The sequence below is a fragment of the Colletotrichum jinshuiense genome, chromosome 7 (assembly GCF_051148585.1).
Source record: "Colletotrichum jinshuiense chromosome 7, complete sequence".
Lineage (NCBI taxonomy): Eukaryota > Fungi > Ascomycota > Sordariomycetes > Glomerellales > Glomerellaceae > Colletotrichum > Colletotrichum jinshuiense.
This window is the reverse complement of record NC_139314.1, coordinates 332,712-356,561: the sequence shown is the minus strand read 5'-3', so window position 1 is coordinate 356,561 and position 23,850 is coordinate 332,712. Positions and strand designations below refer to the sequence as shown.

General features: G+C 48.1%; 6 protein-coding genes across 6 annotated transcripts; 2 read left to right on the top strand and 4 right to left on the bottom strand.

Moving 5' to 3' along the window:
* Positions 1 to 2,524: 2,524 nt before the first annotated feature.
* On the bottom strand, positions 2,525 to 4,162 carry EsH8_VII_000098 (cytochrome P450; the record flags this gene model as incomplete). Its single annotated transcript, XM_083270231.1, has 3 exons — positions 2,525 to 3,421; positions 3,481 to 3,915; positions 3,977 to 4,162. The coding sequence occupies 3 exons, from the start codon at positions 4,160 to 4,162 to the stop codon at positions 2,525 to 2,527; spliced, it is 1,518 nt and encodes a 505-aa protein (XP_083127788.1).
* Positions 4,163 to 7,825: 3,663 nt separating this feature from the next.
* EsH8_VII_000097 (tyrosinase family protein) lies at positions 7,826 to 9,253 on the bottom strand (the record flags this gene model as incomplete). Its single annotated transcript, XM_083270230.1, has 5 exons — positions 7,826 to 8,357; positions 8,426 to 8,604; positions 8,662 to 8,748; positions 8,803 to 8,965; positions 9,057 to 9,253. 5 exons carry the CDS (start codon positions 9,251 to 9,253, stop codon positions 7,826 to 7,828), a joined length of 1,158 nt encoding a protein of 385 aa, XP_083127787.1.
* Positions 9,254 to 14,972: 5,719 nt separating this feature from the next.
* Positions 14,973 to 15,764, bottom strand: EsH8_VII_000096 (uncharacterized protein; the record flags this gene model as incomplete). The annotated part of the gene is made up of 1 exon (XM_083270229.1): positions 14,973 to 15,764. One exon carries the CDS (start codon positions 15,762 to 15,764, stop codon positions 14,973 to 14,975), a length of 792 nt encoding a protein of 263 aa, XP_083127786.1.
* Positions 15,765 to 16,796: 1,032 nt separating this feature from the next.
* EsH8_VII_000095 (uncharacterized protein) lies at positions 16,797 to 17,564 on the top strand (the record flags this gene model as incomplete). Its single annotated transcript, XM_083270228.1, has 1 exon — positions 16,797 to 17,564. The coding sequence occupies one exon, from the start codon at positions 16,797 to 16,799 to the stop codon at positions 17,562 to 17,564; it is 768 nt and encodes a 255-aa protein (XP_083127785.1).
* Positions 17,565 to 18,414: 850 nt separating this feature from the next.
* On the top strand, positions 18,415 to 19,289 carry EsH8_VII_000094 (uncharacterized protein; the record flags this gene model as incomplete). The annotated part of the gene is made up of 2 exons (XM_083270227.1): positions 18,415 to 18,938; positions 18,995 to 19,289. 2 exons carry the CDS (start codon positions 18,415 to 18,417, stop codon positions 19,287 to 19,289), a joined length of 819 nt encoding a protein of 272 aa, XP_083127784.1.
* A 413-nt stretch (positions 19,290 to 19,702) lies between these two features.
* On the bottom strand, positions 19,703 to 20,661 carry EsH8_VII_000093 (oxidase ustYa family protein; the record flags this gene model as incomplete). Its single annotated transcript, XM_083270226.1, has 2 exons — positions 19,703 to 20,340; positions 20,403 to 20,661. 2 exons carry the CDS (start codon positions 20,659 to 20,661, stop codon positions 19,703 to 19,705), a joined length of 897 nt encoding a protein of 298 aa, XP_083127783.1.
* Between the last annotated feature and the right edge of the window lie 3,189 nt (positions 20,662 to 23,850).

Sequence of the window (23,850 nt, the reverse complement as noted above, 5' to 3'; positions counted from 1 at the left end):
GAATTCGAACATATTACAGACGAATTTGCACTGAAGTACGCAGAAGGCGCCCTGCTGAGAGCCGGTGTTTATCATGTCCCTGATCAATTCTTCGCACTCCTTGCTTCTCCTCTCGCAACTCCTAGACTATTCAAAGGCGTCACTCGCAGAACCATACGAAAAGCGCCTGTACAAGACTCTCGAAGCCCAGAATGATGACTCTCAGGCGTCCGTAAACGTGGCAAACTGTGCCCGCAAAACTCTGGTCCTGCGTCGCCGTGAGTAGAGGTGGGCCGGGGATGCAGAGCACCGAGCCGATGGTGTAGAGGAAAATCGCAATGATCAGGCCCGCGGCCACGTGGAGCATTGCCGACAGCGCCCAGGATACAGCCCGGAAAGTGAAGCTCAGCAGATTTGTGATTGAGGCACTTGAGATGGCTCCGGGGCCGCCAGCGACGATGGTTGCATGATGATCAAAAGTGGTAGCCTGTGCCATTGACCGCGCACGCACGCATTTGTCAGCATTGAATCTCTCGCCTTGCATCAGGAGACTTTACCTTGTCACACGACCAGTTGGATGCTTCCTGTGGAAATTCCTGAGCTCGATTGCCGGCCTCCCCCAGTGTACGAAAGTAACCCTCGCGCCAGGTGGTTGGCTTACGTCCGTTTTGAACCCGGGTTCCCGACGGGGTGTCCTTGGCCTGAGGTGAAAGGTTTGCGAAAGGGATTTTAGACTCCGAAGTCCAGGCCGGCAAAATCACATGACGTTTCATTGTTGTTGAATTTTTTATTTGCAGAGAATATCGTGCCGGTTGGATCAAGAAATCGTGCAATCTTTCGCTTCAAGTGGTTCACCTTAGGAGCAAAGATGCTGATATAGTTGCGGCTCAACCCAAAAGTTGCGTTGACTATGTTTAAATAAATGTTTCCTCCAAGTGAAAAGCTGTTACCACAACCTTCTTCCTCCAATCCTTCTTGCTTGTTCGGCTAGGTGGCACCTCTCGGTAGCGCAACAAAAAGCGTCTTGGCCGTCTTTCAATATACAAACACCGCAAGTTTCACCGGCCTCCCACCCATTCTGTGATTGGAAGAATTTCGATCGTTCCTTTGTCCATCGAAACTTCCACTCATTTCGTACTTTGCGTCACGACTTCTTGTCGGAAGGCATCTCAGACAGGGACCACAATTTCTAACCACACTCAGTCTCAAGCTGACAACGCGTGCTCGAACGTCATTAAATGTGGGCTTTGTTCTTCAAACTTGATCTCTACTGACAGAAACATCGACATGTCTCAACTCATTCCTTCTGTCAGACATGGAAGGTTTAAAAAGTTAAAGAGTTATCGGAATGGCAAGGTTGGTACCCGACGATGCGGGTGGAGAACACGCTAATTTCTAAAACCTGCCTCGCAGTTCCAGCTTGATCCATCAATGGCAGGCAAGCTGCATCAGACGATCTTCTTTCTTACATAGATCTGGGCCACAGTTGACACTCTGAGGCATGGGGTTGGGAAAAAGTACTTTAAGTTTTGTGTTCATCTGGAGACACTGGGGATTTAAATGAGCTAGGTCGGTTGGTTAAATCGTCAAAAGTCTTGTAAACAATAGCTTCAGACAGTTGAACCACTGACCTGGCTGGTTCAGGTATAAGAAACAACACAATGGCAAATGTGCAGAGCTGTTGCAAAAACGAGCGCCATCAACTCCTCAAAGATACCAGCCTCTAAACACTGAGGGACAGATATAGCACAGACCGAAGCACAAGCAGCAACTTTTGTGTTCACCAACAGGCCAAAATTATGATTGGACCGCGTCACATTGCTTTTAACTGGTTGCGAATTCCATAGTTACCAGGATATATGCAAGTCTCTCAAAAAAGCAAAAAACATACAACACCAGGTATTCGCTGGTCGTCACCGACCCAACTACTAATCCGGCCCTCACTGGCTTATCTATGGGAGAGCGGACGGGATCCCGAGTTCTCCAGTGGGTATGGTCGTATGTGATTGTTTCACGATGACAAGAGATTCAAGTACGCTTCTGGGAAAGTCTCCGTTCGCGTCCGTAATAGTAGCCCCACGTCATGATGCCCGATATTGGAAAATCGGGTATGTGGGACCCCTGGATCGTGCAACAGTGGGCCGCTTTGCGCCAACAAGAATCCTGTCAAGCCCATTTTTTTGGGCGTCTGTCGCGCTGGTTCCGGAGAAGCCTGCGTAGGGGATGAGCCGTATATCTGGCTCAGAAAACAAGCATCATAGCCTGTAATATGTGGTATTAGAACTACAAGATTGCCATGGGCAGTTTTTATGGTTAGTATAACGGTGACAGATTCAAGTTTGTCAGGCTTGACACCCGAAAGTATGGAGATTTGCAGCCATTGATTGAACATATTAAATTGGTTTGTAATTCGCATCTACAACCTTTGTCGCTATTTGTCGGCAGTCTGTATTCTATCTAAATGGCATTACAAAGTGGATCAATTGATTCCCACACTGCATCTTTTCAAGGGACAGCAGCATTCTCGAGAACATCGACCTCGGATTCACTCCCGCCGGGTCCAACGGATGACCGAGGGCTGAGGGGGCCGCGTAAACATGGATGTGTGGTCCGTCCGCGGTACAACACCCTCCTTTCCATCCATGGTGTGCAGCTTGAAGTTGCGGACAATAGTGGCGACAATGACACCCAGATTCAAGTAGGCAAACTTTTCTCCGATGCAGCGATGCCGTCCAGCCCCAAAGGGGATATATGGACTCTTGGTCCCCTTTGATACGGCACCGTAGCCGTAGTCGACAGTTTCAGTATCAGTGTCTTCAGCGTACTCAGTTCGATCCCATCTGTGCGGGTTCCAACTCTTCGCGTCTGGAAAAGACTCGTCACTCATAGCCGTTACCATCGGCGAAGCTAGTAGCACCTTGTCGGTGCCGACCACGTATGGCGTTCCGGGGATTGAGAGAGGGTTTTTGACCTTGCGAAGGATGGAATGGATGGAGCCGTGTAAGCGAAGTGTCTCCTTGATCACGTTCTGCAAAAGAGGAAGTTTGTCAAGGTCCGAGTATTGCAGCGGCGGCAGCCGGTCTTTGCTCCCTTGGTTGAGATTCTGGACTTGTTCTTGGAAAAGCTCCTCAGCAATGTTGGGGTGTGCAGCCAATCGGAGCATGATCCACGAACTGGCTGAAGAGGACGAGTGCTGGCCGCCCATGAGGAGTGTGATCATCATGTGCGCGATTTCCTTGTCAGGGACGGGTGTTCCATTCTTGTAGGTGGAATGCATGAGGTTCGATATCATGTCGTGTTCCGCATCAGACGCAACGTCTTGTTTACGCCGTTGCTTGATGATGTCCTCGTACACGGCTCGCATCTTGGCGTGGGCGGCGTCTCGACGGCGGTTTCGTGGGAGGGGTAGCCCGGGGAATAGGAAGTTGATGGGGGCGAAGCCCTGTTTGATAGAAAGCGTTAGTATGAGTTAATGAGCACAAAGAACAACAGAACGCTTACCATGTCGAGGTCGTGATACAGCTCGGCGAACTCGGCCGTCAGTTTCTGTCGCACCTCCTTTCCCTGCAGCGACCGCGCCGCCGTAAACAGTGTAACCTCAGCCATGGCGCCACAGATGTCGACAACACCCGACGCACCCTTCCATGCAGGACTCGATTTCAGATGATCCATCACTTCCTTCTCGATCAAGGGCACATGCGACTCCAACGCCTTCTGCGTCAGTCCAAACTTGACAAATTTCTTCTGCTCCATAAGCTTCGAGTTCGGACAGTCGTATATAACATCGCTACCAAAAACGGGCGCCGTGAATGGACCGTAGATCTCCTCAGCATTGACGTCTTGAAGCTTCCCGTTGAGGATGAAGTCGTTGCCTTCGATGCCCAGGTAGCAAGTCATTTTCCTGCCGAAGAGGGTGAAGGTGAAGACATCACCGTACTCATTATCGGTCAGCTGAAGGGGCAAAGAGTCTATGCTGTGTTTTCCATAAACAACACACCTTTGCACGGTACTTGATGAAAAATGCCACGGGATCCATACCGTACGAGACGGCATTTCCGACATAGGGTATCCAATGAAAGACGGCTGGCGGTTCGGTCTTGCCACGAAAAAATAATTGACGACAGACACTGATGATAATTGATGCAAAGAGGCCAATGAGGCCATAGATTGCGAATGAAGTCATGACGGCTGACTGTCACAGCTCTTGGGATGCGCCGTTGTCGTCGTTGTTGGGCTCGGGTGGGAGTTGATTTGGGAACCTGTTAGTGCACTGGATGGTGAGAAAACCTGAGTGGATTTTTTGTTCGTTCTTAAATACACATGATGAAAAGTATGATGCAGACGTTGCTTTGTCTCGGTTGTAATTCAACCATCTCGGACTTGCAGCTACAGGCTCTTCCTCTTGCGTTGGTGACGACAATCAGGTCTACATACCATATTTGGTCGCGTGTTCGTATTCGTATTGAGTACGTACCCCCCCTGAGCCCGACCCACCTTTAAATCGCCGCTAAACACCGCATAGGCTGCATCGTCAGGTTTCCAAGATCCGTATACCCAATAAACAAGCCTCAATGCAGGAAACACCGAGATGTGAAGCAACCTCGGGCGGTTCGCCTGGAGCAATTTCAGAAATATTTCAGCTGCGCTGTGATTTTTCACGCAGGGGGTTTCAAGGGTCACTAGCCATATTAGGATGGGCTGCTGTAAGTATCTTGGCATCTCAAGTATAGGGAAAATCCCTATCCCGACCCCTATCCCGATCCCTATTCCCATCCCAATTCCAACGGTTAAAACAGGCATAAACCTTTACCTGGTCAAAAAATTCATTAAGACAAGCTGTCTAAAATTCTGGTTATATGCGTGTTATACATAAGCCATGGTCTGTTACAGAGATGGCAATCTTAGTCGGCCCAAGGAGCAAAGAAGTGAACAGCCCTAGGTTGCTCTTCCAGACGAAAACATGCCCCCACCTACTGTTCAGGTGTCAGTCTGCGGTTGTTTTACCCCATCCAAAATGGGGAGATATTCACCGCGAAGGATTGTTCAGCTCAATGAAGGTATCCCCCCGTTGGGAGTGAGCGGGCGGACGGGATGACACAGTCATTCCATAATCCCTGTTTCCAAAATTTGTTTTCCCATTCTTGCCGTACTTACTAGTAGATTCCAGTTTTATTACACGACCAGTGAATATCTCGGTACTTATCCAGCTGCCCTTGCTACGGTTACGTTTCTCCGTTGCGCACAGCTTAGCTCTATCACCATTGCGTGTACCACGCATCTAGATACTTCAATCTTATAAGTTAACTTGTCCTGCGACATTAATCAGACGGTTCAGTGTGTTACAATCTGCATTGGGTGATTTCATTTCTCCATTATACGTTTTTGGTATTCTGCCCTATGTAGTCTAAACGATAGTGTTTCAAATAAGCCGAAATTTTCCATGTCCCTAAAAATAATGATTCTCCAGTCCAGGTATCATTTTATATCTTCCCTACTATTTTTTAAATCATCATGGTACCTAGAATTGATCAGGGTCATCCGCTTCTGTCGTCCGGCAAGGGTAGTTTCCTTCAGATCTAGTGACAATATTTAGGTGATGCCAGGGTAGAGACTTTCGCCGAGAATGTTTTACTCGTAGACCCGAGATTCTGTTCAATCTGAAATTTACCTTGTCCTCCTCTGGTTTTGGGGGCGCAACACGGCGGAAGGCATCGAACAGTCTCGACGGTATCGCCGTGACTAAGCTGTCCGATATCTTTGCGCTGAGCGCCTCAAGTGATTTAAGGAACATAGTCTCAATTTCTTCCAAATTTCTAACGAGACTGCTCTGCTTATTGTACAAGGGGTCGTCGAAGGTCAAATGTAGTCGACTTAATTTAGGAAAGGCCCCGGGTAGCAAATCTAGATTTTGGTTAAACCGCTGTCGCTGGTCGTCCTCTGAGGTGCCGTCAATGGTTCCGAATAGTGTAAAACTCTATCTAACTTGCAACGAAGTGACCGTTTGCATCCCAGGTTCAGTAAGATGAGAGTTATGAGGAAAATGTTGTCGGAGAAATGCATCGATCAATGGCCGACTTTCAATGAACACGGTCTTCGTTGAGAACAGAATGCAGCAAGCTCATTATGACTAGATCGCATTAGTTAATTAACTTCGCTTTGCTTTGTAGGAAAGCTTTACGCCTGTTTGCCTGACAACAAAACCCCCATGGCACCGACATGACACTTTTCGGGCAAGATGCCGGGCCAGGCATCACACTGAGCTTCCTCACGAAGACACTTGTTCAAATTCAGCTCAAAATGGAAACCCTGCGGCAACGGTGCGTTGCGATGGCATACGCAGCTGTACCACCACCAAGCCATCTGATGCGAGCGAGAATTGGCATGACACGAAGACCCGGAGGATGAGTCAATTAAAAAATGGAGGCCGACCGTATCGCAAGCGACCACTTTCGGTGAGTTGGGTTGTGGATAAAGGTGATATTCGAAGATCGAAGTGTATTGTTTGGTTTCCAAAGGCTTCGCATAGAATTTTCCAACGCAGTTCAAGTGGTAGTCTAAAAACACCCATCGTTTGGTTCACTGGCTCCCAGGATGCATGTGGCAACGATGAAGGTAAAAAGGGGAATGGCGGCGTTGATCCACTAGCAGCATCTTCTTGGGGGCCTTTCTCATCCTTGCGCTGCATCATCTGGCGAAGGCGACGCATTCTGGTTGGCATTTGGGCGCGCTGATGATGATTGTGTTGTTGCTGGGACTGGAATTACCTGAGTCAAGTGCGAGTGAGATGAATCCTAATCAAGTTATTCAGATCCTGCAGCGGCTTGGGTAAACACCCAGACACAGATAGTAAGACTACCTCGGGAGCAAATTTCTCGAAAGCACCACCTCTAATTCGGCATCCCTCGGTTTTTATTTGAGTTTCTCCGTTTTCCATTTCTTCTTTCCTCTTTCTTGTCCTCCCCTATGGACCTATCCTTATGACATAGGCCGCTTAAATACGTGCGGTATTTCCACCCTGTACGCCGTCGAAGGCTTGAAAACTGGTTAAGTATCTAAGAAGCAGGGATCTGGGGCGACGTCGTATTATATGTACGTCTGTGCCACAGATTCCGCCACAAAGCGGCTGGTGCCACACGATACATGCTAATTAAATCTGAAATGCGTGAAGGTCAACATGGATCAAATGTCATTGGGGGAGTAATTGGGCTTTAATGAAGCAATCTACGACATTTAATTTATGAACTAAGATGCCCTACATGATGGTGGGTGCCGGAAGAGTTAGAACTTTTAGCCTCATAGCAGCAGCATCACAGAAAGTATTGGAGGTCCAGCTTAGGTTGCCCATGGAAGACATGCCAACTGCTACGAAAATCAATGTCGTGGCAGTCAATGACTGGGCCACATCCAGCGGATCATACTTTCCTGCCATTTTGTATATTCATTGTCCGAAGCTGGTGCCCCGACCAACTTACCATGGGATGGCCAACAGATGGCTAATGTCTCATTATTAAACCTTCCATACGCAAAGCAGAACGGGTCACTTCAATGCAGGCCTCGTCATCCTTGACTTTAAATCGAGTGAACTGATAGACCTGTTTAATAGGGTTACATACAGAAAGATTCTCGTATTACATAAAAGAAGACAAACGCGTATTGAGTGATCAAGTAAACATTGGCAGTTTATGCTCTCTTCTTTAACAGTTATATACCTGCCACAGTGGCCGTGAATAGCTATGGCTTCCTCCACGTCTTATACAAGTCTCTCGTATCGTTGTTCAGACTCCTGATGTGTGTTGTCCAATGTGCACTATTGAAGTCTAGATTAAGCGAGGCCTCAACGATGGGTTTACTCATATCTGTAGCAATAAGGACCATCGAGAGTGTCAAGCAAGTTTTCAATAGTCGTTGGCTCTACACCAAGGAAGGGCAGCTCGATTGGGTCCTCCAAGGTGGCATTACGGCTTGGTGGACTGTTGCCAAAGGTGATGGTGCCAGAGATTGTTTTTGCTTGGTCAAGATGCAGGGCCTGCCATAGCCAGTACATGCGATCTACCATCGTGTGGTGCAAGTAAAAGGCCGGGTCGACGACACCAGAAAACAGATCCGAGTTGGATCCAGAGATAGTCTGATGACCGCCGGCGTGGACGCCTGGCAGCCCGATGCTCTGGGAGTCAATCTCGGTTTGGAAGCTGGCAATGTCCTTGGCAGTCTCTCTGATGGTAGAGTTGAGGAAAGCCTCCTCAGTATAGATGCGAGTTGCCAGCCAGCTGCTTAGGTCCCGCTTCACGCAGTGCGGGTTGTAGCGGAGCTTTTCGACAGTCCCGACACCAATGATACCATCTTGTTGGGGCTGAACGGGCCCAAGGTTGGCAGAGAGGCTGGACTATAAGTAAGCAAATGGTTATTGTAAAGGATGTTAAACTGAAAGCCACGAGACACAACTTACTTTGCGAATGGACCTGTTGCAATGCAACCACCACCAAGTCCAGAAGGAATATGCAGGCCAGCAGATCCAGTGGATCCATTATGGGAAACAAACATTCCATCTGAACCCATGCTCGTCTCAGAGCCGTCAAAAACGGGCGATTGGCGGAGATTGTCTTGATGCGAAAACCAGTTCCAATACTTTGAGCTTCAATCAGCACTGCTTTTGCATAATACACATTCTTGGGCTGGTCTTACTGGGAGGTATCCGGTATATCCGCACTCGTTTCTGAGTGCTTGCTCATACGACCAGATGTAATGTCTGTGCCAGGTGAAAAAGTTTCCCTTGACACGTTAGTTTAGGGGGTTAGAGCCAATATAATCAACTGGAAGGCTTACTGTAACATGAACACTCATAGTCTGATTGATGTGCTGAGCCGCGAAATCGTCATACCGAACACGGGCACCAGTGTTGAGAGTCCGGTCAGTCTTTGCTGGGGACGAGAACATGCATTTGACTGCTCGAATGTACTCTTTACGCTCGGATCCACTCAGTGCCTCCCTTTAAGAACAAAGAAACGTCAGTTTACAATTTATATATTTTCGGGGAAAAGCGGGAAACAGCAAAGTAAAGAAAGGGCTATGTGACTTACCAGTTCTTGCGCACACCAGCACTCTCCAGAGTACAGGTGCTGTTGCGCTTCAGGATAGCAGTGGGTTCCGCTTTTTGGAGGGCAGCAAGAGCGGTATCCTGGACCGGCTGAACAAAATCTGTTCCGTTGGACGCCTGGACCAAATTCGTGGTACTCAGGACGGCGAACGCCACAACTTGGATGTTGAGCATATGCATGATTGCCAAGTCTCCGATTGACACAGAACTGAACAGTGGTCCTGAAGGCTTAAGAAACCAAAAGATTTCCAGGAGGTATTTAGGTATCAAATAGACTTATATGAAGAAACGGCATGGTCCATTTTCTGCCGGTTGAATAATCCCCCTCCCGGAGTACCCCGTTGGAGTAGCCCGCGTCGTAATTGTAACGGCAAAGATTCTGCGGGGCAGAATGTCGATCCGAGCTTTCCGAGGCGGGCAGGTAGTAATCTATGCTTCAATCCTTCTCGGAGCAACAGTTAAAACGGCAGCTGAACCAGTGATGTGCGAAGGCAATAATCCTGCGGTGGAGATTCCATTCAGAAAACAACGGGACCTCAGAGAACGATCCTTGCGCCTTTGGTAATATTATTATATCTTTCAAGCTAATGCCAGTCAGATTAATTGCGCTAAAAAGGTTATTCAGGCTCACCCTTTCGTGACATTGCTCGAGCCTGATAGTTAATAATATCTATCATCACAAGCCACATGATGTCAAAATAGATATTCGATCGCAAACGGACTCACCTCGGGTAAGGATTGATGAGAAGGTGCTCATATTTTCAAACATAGCGATAGCTAAGGCAGGGGCAAAAATCCAGAAGTGGGCTCCTTATTTGATACAACCGTCGGTCTTGGCTCGCAAGGGGGTGAAATAAAATCTGTTGCTATAGACAAACAGCATCGGTCATATCTACCACAATGACAACAGAATAGTTACCATGAATTACAGAACGTCGTAGGCCTACCCATCGGTGTTTTTATTATTTAATGACACCCCCTCCTCCCCGTCGACAAATATCCACGATACAGTAAAAAACTAACAAAGGAATCTTGAAGTGGAGGTCAGGTTACTATTTCTCATTCGGGCTGGAAGGCAGGTTTTGGGTTGCAGAATCAAGCTTACTTCGTTTAAACGCGATCATGGGGCCAAACGAGGGTCAATTCAAACATTTTTTAATGCGCGATCTGTGGATCCTGTCCAGGGTCGATGGTCTGATCTCCAGGGGTTGTGCCCAAGATCCCTGCGTGAAGATGTTGACAAAGCCGAGCCTGTAGATGACATAAGACGAGAGTCAGTGTCGCAACTAAGCGAGTGGTCAACTAATTGAGTGGTACAATGCCATTATCGCATCATCGTGCGACAGTTGTTCGCTGGAGAAGTCCCTGAACAACACAGCGCTCGGGAGGCTTGTCGATCAGTATAGTATCTTTGACGGGGAACTCATATTGGCTGTCCAGCTCCAAATGGGACAGTGGAGAGATTTTGATTATCTAAGAAAATTACCAAAAAAACCCAAAAAAAAAGAGGCAAGATTGTCAGTTTCTGGTAACAGAGAAGTCAATAAACCGTGTCACGGAGAGACCTACCTAGAAAGCAAGTTGCATGTGTTCATGGAACACAAGCTGGAACTACATATAATTTGGCACAGATTTCAAGTTCCAATCTCTACATGCTTTGTTGTCAAACGCTCCACTGCACAATTGACGCCTAGAAATTACAATCCTACTGTCAGCCAATAACGGGTGCGTCCATATGTACCTTGTTGTCTTCCCACTGGAGCATTAGTTCCATTCTATTTCAAGCCTTGGAGTGTTTTTGGATGGGAGCATAACAGTTGAAGCTAGTCCACGTTTGTATCGTGGAGCAATCAGCAATGCAAGGTATACAGGCCACTGCATAGCCACACGACGCTGCAAACAAGCAACACCTAACGCAAGTACTGCACTCAAGTCTCAGCCATATCTGTCGAAAACCCAGCTTCGGCTGATGGATTAAATCAGCCCACGAAGTAGAATATACGGCCAGGTTCTAACGACGACGTCAAAATAAAGCACAAAATAAACAAGCACTCCCTGATGCCAAGAACTTTGACAGACGTCATCCAACAGCAGAGAACGGAAAGAATCATGCCGGATAGCCAAAAGATATACCAAATAACATCTGCGCAACGGCGCGCCCAACAGGAAGTCTTCCCGGAGTTCGAGAGTCTTTTCACCTTATCTCGCAAACAAAATGCCCGAAACGAAGAGATATCTTCAGGATGTGCAAATCCTTTACCCCATTTGGGACTTAATTTGCCTACTTGCAAAGCTTATTAACCTTGCGGAGCTTGGCTGGCATGGGATAATAGCAAACAACGCTCCTTTGGGGCCAACCAGCGAGTACCTAACAAGGAACCAACGAGGAACCAATGAGGAACCAACAGAGAAATAACCAACGTCAAGGAAAACTCCTACGGGGATTTAGAGTATGAGAAAAGTTTTAACACCCGTCACCCGTGAGAGCAAGGTCGGGGAGTCTTCGGGCTTCGTATGCTGCACCGTGCTACCGCGATCAACTGGACCGTTCGTCTACCACGACCAACGGCATAATAGTATCGACGATGAAGCGTCTACGCGTCAGGATTCCAGAACCACATTTGACTCTGGTCACGCCGCTCCACAATCATCATGCCGAGGTGTCCCTGGGCCCCCGCTTTTTCGACGTCAACACGGAGCGCGCGCAAGAAAGACCACCTCCTCGGGGGACTGGGCTTGTTCATACAGCAAAATATCCTCGATGACGCGAGCTTGGGTATGTCCATGGCACACCGATGGGGTATGGGGTGGGAATATGAAAATTTCATTATTCTCATAAGACTGACATTTGAGGCCAAATCAGGTCGATCTCAGCAAACATGGAAGTGGTGGGACAACGGCACTACGCTCCTCCCTGTCTACACGGCGAGAGAACATTGACGCTATCAAGCGGGAAGTTCAACTTCTGTCCGGGTTTGTACCGCTCAATGCCGAGAGCCTACCGCTCAGTGGGCTTGCCCGACATCTGTCCCTCGTTGCGCAAGTCCACGGTGAAGGGCCGAGCTGCGCTGGATGGTGTGCCAGTTTGAGCTGACAAACAAAGCCGACCGAGAAATCGAGAGTATGGGGTGGTCTAAAGACCTGGACACGGCCGCCGCATTCTTGCGGTGGCGAGAGGACAAGAAAAACAATCAAACACAGAGGGCCGCGCAATGGGCGCTGAGAGAGCTCTGCCTGCTTCGCGGCCCTTATTAAGGTGTCCCGTATGGCAGCGCAGGATTGCTCTCTTAACTCCACCCTCAACCAAGAAATTCCCTTTGAAGGAGATGGTTGGCAGGGTTTTACGGTAGCAGAAACAGCTCCCAGCTGGTTTCCTACAGAAGTGGGAGGGTGCGCGGTTAACTTGGCCCATCGCAAGCTGACTATGGCCTAAGGCTTTCTTTGTCACGCCTTAGATCCATAAACCCCATTTCGGTTTATTGGACCAAAAGAGCCCAAGCGGTGTTCTCCTCGTTAGCTGCTGCTGCTTCTTTGTTTTCTTTTGGAGGCTATGCGTCTCCTCACCGCGGAATTGACGAGGTGAGGCTTCGGTCTGCATGAGGATTGGGCAGTAGTGAATGAAGGCTGAGATGTGACGGGCGGATTGGGAACATTGACTCAGATGAAAATTCATGTTGGCATATCACTTAGCCTATTTAGTACATTTCTACTGTGAAAATGAGGTCTAACTGGGATGAGACAGCACTAGTTGGACGATTATTCGCCATGAATACCTCGAATATAAAGAGTAAGAGAACCAATACCAGATTTTTATCCTACGGGATATATTACTGCTTTAAGCTCAATTCTCTTCTTCCTCTTTAAGAACACTAGGACGGGCGTCAACATCAACATGGCACTCGCCGTCGTGCGGTGTTGTGACCGCGAGCCAACTAATCGCGTACAAGGACAGCACTGCCTTAAGCAACTCGGCATGTTCTCGGTCCCAGAATGACGAACCCAACCAGCACCGTCTGGCGAGCTTTTCCCGCATCCAGATGCACTGCCAGACAGCAAGGCCTTTCTCACAGACCAGTTGAATCCCTTGGCGCGCAAAAGTCTGCTCGAGGCGCTGGCGCTCGTTGGGGTTATCGGTCCGGCCGTAGCTGGATGTATCTTGCGTAGCTCCGAGAGCTTAGATGTGGCAAGATTTTCCACAAGTAACTGCGCGCTGTGGCTCATGCGAACAACCGCGTGTAACTCGACCGTCGAGAGCATTGCATATATAATCTCCACCAGAACGTGAGTAGGTATTGACTCTACCAGCTGCCTCTCTATAGAGCCAGCACTTGCATCAAGTTGCGTATGTACTCGTCTGGTTCATTTGTAAGGACACGGCTTCGTATGTAATTAGAACCAATGGAGAGATGATTTGCTACTCGGAGAAAAGGAACAAATCGTAGGAAGAGTTGAGATCTTCTGAAATAATAAAATTAAGGCCAGGAATTCTCAGCCTTGTCAGATTGAATGGCTAGGTAGCATGGAAGAAATAAGATCAACCTAGCCACATTGGCTAAGTGCTTTCTATCTACTGAAATATCTCTGTGGTCATACAGCTTGATTACTCGCTATAGGTGTTGCCAAGGTTTCCGTGGCAAAATCAGATGGCAACATAGAAACTCGAGGAGATCGTCCTCAAGTTCAATGAAAGCTTAATACTCGGCAGTACAAAACGGGCAATGGGAAGGATGACTTTCTCGTTATGGATTGCTCAGAGCTGTTCCGCTTCAGGAAACATGGCATTTCATACGGCAGTCCCTTGTGTCATGTATGAAAACCCTGGCGAAGATGGGTATATTGTCAAGTTAGTTAAAATGAATGAAACACTAGAATATTCTTGGTGCCGGAAAGTGACACTCACAAAAGGGCCGTCCTGATTTCGACTATGAACACACATAATATATCATAGGAAAATAAATGTATGAGCTGCCTACCCGTCGCGTAGGAATATTGTCGTTGGTGTTATGGCACTTGACTACTTTGCTCAGTGTACGATATGTATGAGCTATCTTCTTGCCACATATTGGTCGACACCTCTACCCAACGCCTATGTCATCATACTATGCCCCTTCTCGATGAACCTTAGCTCCAATCTTCGAACCCCAATATTGGAGAATACAGAATCACAATCAGACATCGTTATACATACCCAACTCCATGGCGTTCAACTCACCTCCTGGACACTAGCTTGCCGATCATGAGCTCCAACCCCCAAAATAAGGCTTAAAGTGCAACTTATATAGGAGTAAACTAAGCTACCAAAGAATCTGGATGGCTTTGTCAATATAGCAGGCCGTTCAAACAGCAGCTCAAACAATAGGCCAACGGGAAGAGGGTTTGCCAACTGGCGGAAGGGGGGGTAGAACTGCCGTTCCAGATTTCCTTCTCCCTTTGTCTAGTCCATCTACCATTTTGCGATCTTGCAGGCAATTATTTTCAATTATTTTGTAAGTCCAATCATTTAGCTGACTGCAAACAATTTATGATTTATTCCATCCCAAAATTCTAACGGAGGTGACGTTAAACACAACCTTAAAAACAGTCAGAAGCTACCCGGCTCACTGTCACGCTAATGCAAACCTTCCTTACCGTCATTCCTTACCATCAGGGATACACCTCGTAACCTTCCAGTTGGACAGTTTGCTCCTACTGCAACCTAAAATACAAAGTCTCATCAGAGGAATAGCACAGATCATGACCCTCCTCTAAGTTAACGTTCATTTCACTGCCAACGGTTGTTTTTGCAGCCACGTGGTAAGAGGTAGCCTCCATAATCCATTTTGTTTATTTTCCACGTGTTCCGTTCGAGAGATACTATTTAAAAGCTTTGAATTGTGGTATATGGGCAGATGAAACCTTCCTATACACCTGTATAGCTGCGTTCCTCGACGGCATGGTGCCCCGTTGAGTGTTTCTGGCCGGGCCAGCAGATCTCTGTGTGCTCAGGCGAGTAGCAATCCACTCCTAGCCGCCCCTGAACACAGCCTAGCGTCTCCCGTGAGAAGTTCAATGTGACTAGGTCAAAGACCTGCGGCTTTGGCTTGCTAAGCCATTTGAAACAATGCTCGGTATGAGCAACGGATCGGGACTTGGTGTCCATCGCGATGGAGCCCGCTTCCTCCGCGACCAGCCTCTTGTGCAATATGTAGGCGCAATGACTGTGGTGAAAGTCACCTGTCACCCATGCAGTGATAGTGTCACCTTTACGGATCGTCGACTCTGGTATAGGTTGCGTTCCTTCGGCGTCAGCGAAGAAGGTCCAATTTCCATCCACAAGGTATCGATCGGACAGCTCTCTCTTGTAACAGGCCTCTTGCACCCAGTTATACATCATTGGATCGAAGACACAGCCTTTCTCGCGGGCTTTCTCGGGGTTGTTTGAACAGACTCCGATCATCGCCGCCGTTTCTTCAGAAGCATCCAGTCTAAGTGCCTGCAATGCGTAAAATAGACCGGCAATGGAGGCGAAAACTGCCGCGAATATAAGAAGAAGTAGCCCGCGTCGTCGCGTGATGGCGTGCTGTGCATATGGGACCTCGTTGTTCTGATGCCAGTCACTCTCTAATGGCTTACGACCTTCGTTTGAGTCGTCCTCCGAAGCTCGCGCATCGGTGTGGTTGAGGGCCTGGTAAGCAATAGCAGGTTTCTCCATGATTGGGTTTGATCAGAATTGGAAAAGATTTGTGAGGAATTGTTGGCACAAAAGCTGGATGATGGATGGTTGAGTTTGACTGCTACTATTCTAATGTACGTCGGGTCAGTGGATAGCACACTATTGTTTTCGCCGTTCTCAAGTAGCAGCGAGGAATATTGGAACGCAAACAGAGAAGCCCACTTACCTACTGAGAATCAGAACAAGGGAAGAGAAATGCTTGGGATTGCAGCTACAAGACCTCAGGTGCTCAGCATGTGCTCAATATGGAACATTGCCGGAACGTTAGTTGCTGCGGGGTTGCACCAGTTCAACGCCGACAAGTAGCTCCATATGCACAACCGTCGGATGAAGGTCCTAAAACCGCAAGGGATCACCAGAGTGTCATTAAACCCGGAGGGCAGGGATATAATAAATCCCTCTTAACAGAAGTCTAAATAATTGAACGTCTTTATTTTTACTTTTACTACTGGGCATGTCTAAGCCGAAGAGCCGAAGAGGTCCGAATTTAGCTCTAAGATAATGTGACGACAGACCCTTGACACTTTCCTTCATCGAATTCCGCCCCGTCCGAAAGAGTGCGATACTGGCCCACCGGTGAGATGAACTCTATACGGGAGGAAATGATTCAGGGAGTTCTTGGGATATCAAGCCGGTTGCATTCCAATGCAACGGCGGGGCTGACTTTCACAAATACACCTTAGGGTAGACGTATAACTTTGACCGATGAGGCAAAAGGTCGAAAACTCAAATCGAGTGACAGAAAGTAAAAATATATTGCATCCCAACACGGGCCAGGCCCACTTATCCGGCAGGGACAGGGATGAGTGATCACATCTGTGTCAGATTCCACTGCGAAAACGAGCCTCCAGCTGGGACTATTTCTGAATGTTGAAGGAGAAATTTTTGTAAGTTCCTTCACTTCAACTTGCGCTTCTTGATCTTTTGAATGAACGCTGCTAGCAGCAAACAAATACACGCATCATATCAAACCCCAACAATATCATCATCAAGCTATATTCTTTATCAATCATGTCCTCTTCAGCCGACGAAGAGATGCCTCTAGCCGGAGAGAAAAGAGACCACAGCGACCTGGAGTCAAGTGTTTCTGATAGTAGTCTTGAGCTGGGACATGATGAGCTCGCGGGGTTTGTTCGTCGAAACCCACGAGCTTATCGGTTTCTGCATCTCCCGTGGTGGAAGGTCTTCATTGGGCTTCTCGCTATTTGGGGCCTAGTTGACCTGATCAGAACCACTGTTCGGTTTATTCAAGACCGTCAAGATCGCCCAGCGGCAAACACGGATCACGGCGACCTCTCGTGGTACTGCAGGCGAGAATGCGGCAAGACACTCGAAGAGGCAGAGTCCAAAGGTTGTGTGTGGGATGAGCTTGAGTTTCGTTTCACGCATCCTGAATGCACCAACCCGGAGGTCCAGCAGGACTTCCTCAAGTCCGGCCCCGGCCCTGATGGGCTGTGGCTATACGCTATTGACGTGGATTGGACGCACGGAGCGGAGAGCCACGGGAATATTAACAACGGCACCATGCACATCATAGACTCGAAAGAGTTGGTGAAGCTGGTGAAACCCGGCCTGGCGGTGTGGCATTCGAATCTTTGGCACATTTCGCACTGCCTTTGGTACTGGAAAAAAGTATCATTGAGTCGTTTTGACGGCACATTGATGCCGATGTCGAGGGTGGAGGAATCCGAGCATTCGTATCATTGCACGCGAATGATCATCAACTACCTAAGAAAGCAGCACTTGACGGACCAGTACAAGACAAGCTTCAGCTTCTAGAGAGGAGATTTTGAAGAACCAATTGAGACCAGGGTTGCGAATCATTTTTCTGGGTCAACTTAGCGCTCGTATTCTTAAGACAATGAAAGCTGCAGCTATTCTAGCCAGAAGGCGAAAGAGTCCTAATTCGATACTGTAGATTGTGTAAAAAACCACCCCCCTACCAGCACATCTTATTCCGTAATACACAAAGACTGCCAGACCCTGTTGTATCGGCACTTGCATCTCGTTCTATAGAGTGGGGATATGGGAGGCGGAGTTGAGAAATATTTGACCCGCCCATGTAAGCCAATTAAGACCAAGCATACGTCATACAAGTCAAACCTCAGAACCGGTGATATATGATGGCGGGGCGTAGGCAATATCATCCGCCGACCTTGACTGTTTCGGCCGCGTGACACTTCCGCGGTGTTGAATCCAATAAATTGTGCAGCTTCAAACACGAGTCAATAATTTGGCCGCCCGAGCTGATCAAATTAGACTTTCACGAAGCCCCATCCGATCCATATTACCGGCGGGCATCTGAAAGCTTAAGATCACAAGAAACTTACACTAGTTGCACGGACATCCGGACACCTACCCCGAACCCTGGTTCCTGTAATCTGGGGCTCCCTGCCATGCTTATCACTGGCCTGTGCGTGGACTAATGGGCAGGTAACGAAGCAAGCGTGATTTACAATGCCGTATGGGTGCCACCCTTCTAGCGGTCTGACGGGATCGGAGATGATATGAAGTCTATTTGATGCGTGGCTAGCTAAAAATCATAGCGACCTGTTCCGGTCGCACTGATTTCAGCTTTTGCTCACATCCACGCAGATTCTCCAAACTAAAACCCAAGACACAAAGAACCATGGTGTTCCCTCAGCGGTCTGCCTACGAGAAAATTGATACAGCTTCAGAGAGCGGCGAGGCGTACTCTGACAGCGAAGACCGCGGCCCCATCTATCAGCCTGGGACCAAATCGCGCCGTCTTCGTCAGTTGCTCCTCAAGTGCGCCCTCGTTCTCGGTGTAATCGCTCTCGCATCTCTTCCTGGCCTCATCTCTTTGAGGTTGCTTACTACCTCACACGGCGGCTCTTCTCTGCCACCAAAGATTGCGATCCCAATCACGCAATGCGGCAACTCTCCTGACGAGGCTCGCAAGCTTGGGTGTCGGTTCGAGGTGCACAACTTTGCGTGGGTGCCGCCACAATGCTACGATGATGAGCTCGGAGATGATTGGGACTCACACACCGACTGGGTCTGGTCGCGGTCTGCAAACAACAGCGCCGACACGGACGAACACTTCATGGCTGAGTGCCGTGCCGGCAACGTACAAGATGCTTGGCTACCCTGGTATCAGCACATGGCGCACTGCGACGTTATCATGAAAAAGTAAGCTTGATTTTCCAATGCGCGCTAAGCACAATCATATCTGACAATCTTAATAGGTATATGCGCTCGGTCATGTTTTATTGGCCAATGGACAATTGGACTTCCAACTGGCCACACTACGAGCACTGTTCCAGAATGATGAGCCGTTTTGATATGGACCCAATGTTCTACAACAGTCATATTTTCCTCAAGTTCCCCACGTGCGACTACTCCTGGTCTGACGTGAGGCCAACAACCGCGTCTATTAAGCTACAACCAGCATGGCACGCCACTTCAGACTATGTCAAGCCCCCTTACTGCAATGCCGACAAGAATGTTGTATACGAGGGGATTCACTCTCACCAGAAATAGAGAGTGCATATATAGGAGAAATCGACGGAAATAAGCAATTCTCAAATCTTTTAAGGCGATGACCGGGCTACATAATTCAACCATGGGTCAATATAAGATCTAGAGCTCTATATCTTTATATGATTATGGAATAAATTACAGAATGATTGTTTAACACCTTGATATGTTCCCCGTTAGAATTTGGTTCAATACTTCAGACTGGATTCCCCTGCCCATTGCTTGTCCCCTGGAGCAATGGTACACCAAACAAATGGTCTGAACTCATCTGAGCCAACCAGACACACTGTACTCTCATGTCTCAAGCAAGATACTGGCAGATAAGAACGAATTCAGTGAGTATTTCAAGGCAAAATACAATATATACAGTTTGAATCGATGAGCAACGTCGATTAAATGTCATGCTTTATTTTTTTTCAAGCATCCGTTGTCAATCTTATCATGTTCTTTATATCTTCTGGCAATGGGAGCTTTGGGTTTCCCTCTGGCACCCTGAGAGCTAGCATCTCCTTCCGCGGTCTAGATGAGCTGTTGTGCCAATCCAAAATCGCATCGAAATTGACGCAAGTCTCCTGTACATTGAAATCGGGATACGGCGCCAGATTCCCCTCAACCCACTCAAACACAAACATCTCTGTGCTCGGATGACACGTCAACTGCTTCATTATAGCATACAGGCAGTGTTCCGTGTGGAAGCGGTGGACTTTAGAGCGCTTGCCATCGGGAAAACGGTCCCCGTAGTAATGTTCAAAGTCGAGATCACGGCGGATCCAGTCAAGGCAGTGAAGGTGGTGCAATGCGTTCGGGGCCGCAATGTAGGCGTCCGTCCCAAACCCAAAGGACTCGGGCCAGCGAGCTGCGGTAGAAGTGCTTTTCCCAAGGGAAACGACCTCGTCAGCAGTAATGGCCACGGGGTCCAGATTTCCAAGCAAGTCCCATTCCGCGTCCAAGTCGTCGCTTGGGAGCCCAGTATACACTGAGCCCAATACCTCCGAAGCAGAGACATTAACCACGGCGGTGGACAGTGGAATGTCAACGGCGTCCAGAAGTGGCGCTGAGTATTTAGCATATGGCACAAAAACGCAGTTTGGAAGTGGATTTGTTTCCCCTACTTACAGTATGCATTCATGGCCTTGAGAAGGCCGTTACGCTCCACTGTGATGCACTTTTTCTGGTCGGCGACGATAATGAGGCCAATCGAGAACATAAATAAGAAGATGTTGCAGGAGACAAACAAGTATTTCATCAGCGCGCGTTGTGCAGTCCTCGTTGGTGTGTGCTTATTGGTTGAGCGTGGGAGCATTGCCTGATCCTCATCGTGAAAAGAGACATCGTCGTAGTCCTCTTCTTTAGAATCTAGGCGACTTGCAGACATGGTCGAACTTCCAGGCCACAGTCCGAAACGGGACTATTCTAGTCTGTAGAATTCTTTGATGTGGTTGAAAGGTAGACTGGTCCGTAGCAAGTCGGGCTTCAACCTGGAAGGGATCCAGAGGCCGTATAGCACAGAAAGGCTACCGATAGATCGAGATCACGCAAAGATGCGCTGAAAGTATTTGCAATACGAATGAATACGCAGTCAGCTATCAAGTTCATTCGACAAAGCCCGCCGGTTCAAGCGGCACGTGGGTATACTAGATGCGGAAAGTGATGTTCAGTTGCAGAATATAGACTTTCCTCATTTACAGTTCGTCAGCCTCGTGTCTTAAACCACCCCCCAGCCCCATAACGGAATCCCACACTAGTGAAGGGTTATGTGGATACTTGACTTTTATGTTCAGTACATCCTAGATCCCAGCAAGTATGGGGAGCGTGCGGAGTTGTCGTGTTGGTGTATGGGAATGGCTCCGGCGGGGGCGTGGGGGGCTATCGTGCGCCGCCAATATATTATGCTCATGGCAATCGGCGCTACATGTTTTCGGCGCCGATGCTGCCTTTCCTCCAGCCGGGCATCTTGAGTCAATCAGGCCCGGGATGTGGCGGGAATGTCACAGTGACTATAACCTTAATCGCTCGATAGCAACCTGAAATATGACGTCAACAGCGGTTCAGAAAGCCGCCGCGGACTTGGCAACAGTGAACAGCCTCAAATTTCTATAGCAACGAAACTTTATCTTCCAACCCCACAGCTCAATGCTTTTCTGTTAATCGTATTGATAGCTATTTTTCTCATTCCGAAAATTACTCCACGGGCAGCGAATACAGGGGTACAAATGGATAACTAATCAAGGAATAGTGTACTCCGTACTACCGATACTAACTATCTGTATAGTAATCAGATAATCTTTTTACGCACAACGTAACCCAAATTAAATATAGTTGGGATTACGGTGGGACTTGTGTCTTTTATCTATGTTGTTACAACTGATACAGTGAATGTGCTTCGCAAGCGCTAGGTAAATGATATGGCCTTAACTGTTTCACAACTACTCCCAGGGGTAAGGTACATGATGCTATTTTCCCCGTACAAGTTACTGACTCTGAACGCTTTCATACACGAAAACTACAGCCCGGCCTACAATGGGGAGCCTGGCTCGATGATGAATCTTTTGTCCTTGACTCTTCTGTCCTCTGTCCATTGGATCACCTCCCGATGGTTCCGGCAGGTATGAAGATGGCCCCAGCCATCCGTACCCGGCCCTGCATCTCTTCCCATAACCTTCCCTTCTAATGTCATATCTGCCGTGCACAGTATGCTCTGTCGTAGGTAGTCAAAGCAGTGGTTTGTGTGGACCTGAAAGTGACCATCTTCGACTTGGTTTTCCTTTCCGGTCGGTCCATAACGGATGGCGCGATCAAAATCGTTCATGATAAGGTACAAGCAATGTAGCTGGTGGGCCCAGGCAACCTTCCACAACGTCTTGCCCTTGGGATCAATCCAGGGTTCGCTGAGATGCTCATATTTCTCATGATTTGGAATATGTACGTCACCTCCGCCCTCTGTAGAAAATATTAGCAAATGTGAGCCTTTCAGTTGGGGATGTAATTAAAAGAAACGCACTCGGCAATAGGTCTTGCCAGCGCTGTCGAACTATTGCGCTCTCATCCTTCGATGTGTAATTAAGGGTGTAGGTTTCAAGCTCCGACTCAAATTTCAAAAACTCCTTTGAGACTATGAATTAAACGGTATTAGCTCTCAAAGCGACAACCAAATCACCTGAGATATGCTTCAACAAGCTCAATGATTTCTTACATGAAGGAACGACATGGCTAGCTTCCTCTGCCACGTTGGACCTTTGCATATAGACGCCAGCCAGCACTATGACGGCAGCTATATTAATGATTGTCGTGCTGACGAAAAAGAGCACCCGTAGCCATTTGTGAAGGCGGGATGCCTTCGAAGGCTCTCGGGGGAGGCGACGCTGGCTGAGAAAGCTGATGTACTCAGACGAGTCATCGTAATCGCCCGTTTCGTCGCTGCTTGACTGACGACCCATTCCTAGTAATTACAAGCTTGCAAAATCTGAATGACCATAAATGAAATTGTAAAGGTACAATGCGCGAACTGTTGCGAGGGTTTGGCATGAGATGTAGAGGCTTATAGGCATGGAGCTGGGCGAAGCGGTCCAACAGCATAGCCAACTATTGCCAAAAACAAGACATCGCCCAATTGTCGTGGCTACCTTGCTCTTCTCACTCTAGTTAGACCGAGTTTTGCGGGAATCCCGGATGCCTGCAATTTACCATCACTCGAGTCGTTGTGTGGGTCGAGCGGGACAACAACATAGAGTTTGCTCCATATGCCGTCGCATGTCCGGTCCGGACAGCTCCCCCTGGTCGTGACGACATGAGACTCTGTCTCGGCATCCCACCTATGGCAACATGAGACTACGTCCGGGCGTTCAATTTAAGCCAATAAACTCTCTGGCGTTGATCAGCGTACTGTACACACCATGAGTCAGTTGCTTCATAACACCTACGATACCAAATTGTGGGGTCACGACCTATTTTAGTATCGGAGCGCCTACGACATGATATTGCGCGATAAATGCTTGATCGTGAATGTTACTGTAGACTGATGCTCACTGCTTCACTGTTGACCGCCGTCTAGTCTCACTTTTTATGAATGGTTGCTACATGGTAGTCTGTACTATCTTGACGGACGTCGCGATCGTATATTCTTTTATCACATCTGAGAAACATAGGTTCAATCTGGAAATTCTCGAAGGCATTCATAACAGTGATTTGTTTGTAAGAACAAACTTTCCATGTATACTCGCTGTCTTTAAGAACTTTGCGAACTATTACACCTAGATATGAGGGATAGTTGGGGCAACAAGCCTACAAAGCTGACGCCAACGCCTCCCAAGGACCATTCCTACCTATTACCAGCATCTTAATGAAGCCGAATTCATACTTATCTTGTAAACTGAATTAGATTAAAAGTTTAAATACATTAAATCGTCGTGATGGGCGTGGAATTATCGGTGAGGCATTTTGGGTGACCCGGAAGAGAGGGTGGTCTGAATGTGGGTAAATATTGGATGTTGAGGGGTAATCAAGGGTAAGTATAGGTCCAGTGACGAAGGCAGGGAGAAACAAACTCATTGGAGCAACGTAGGAA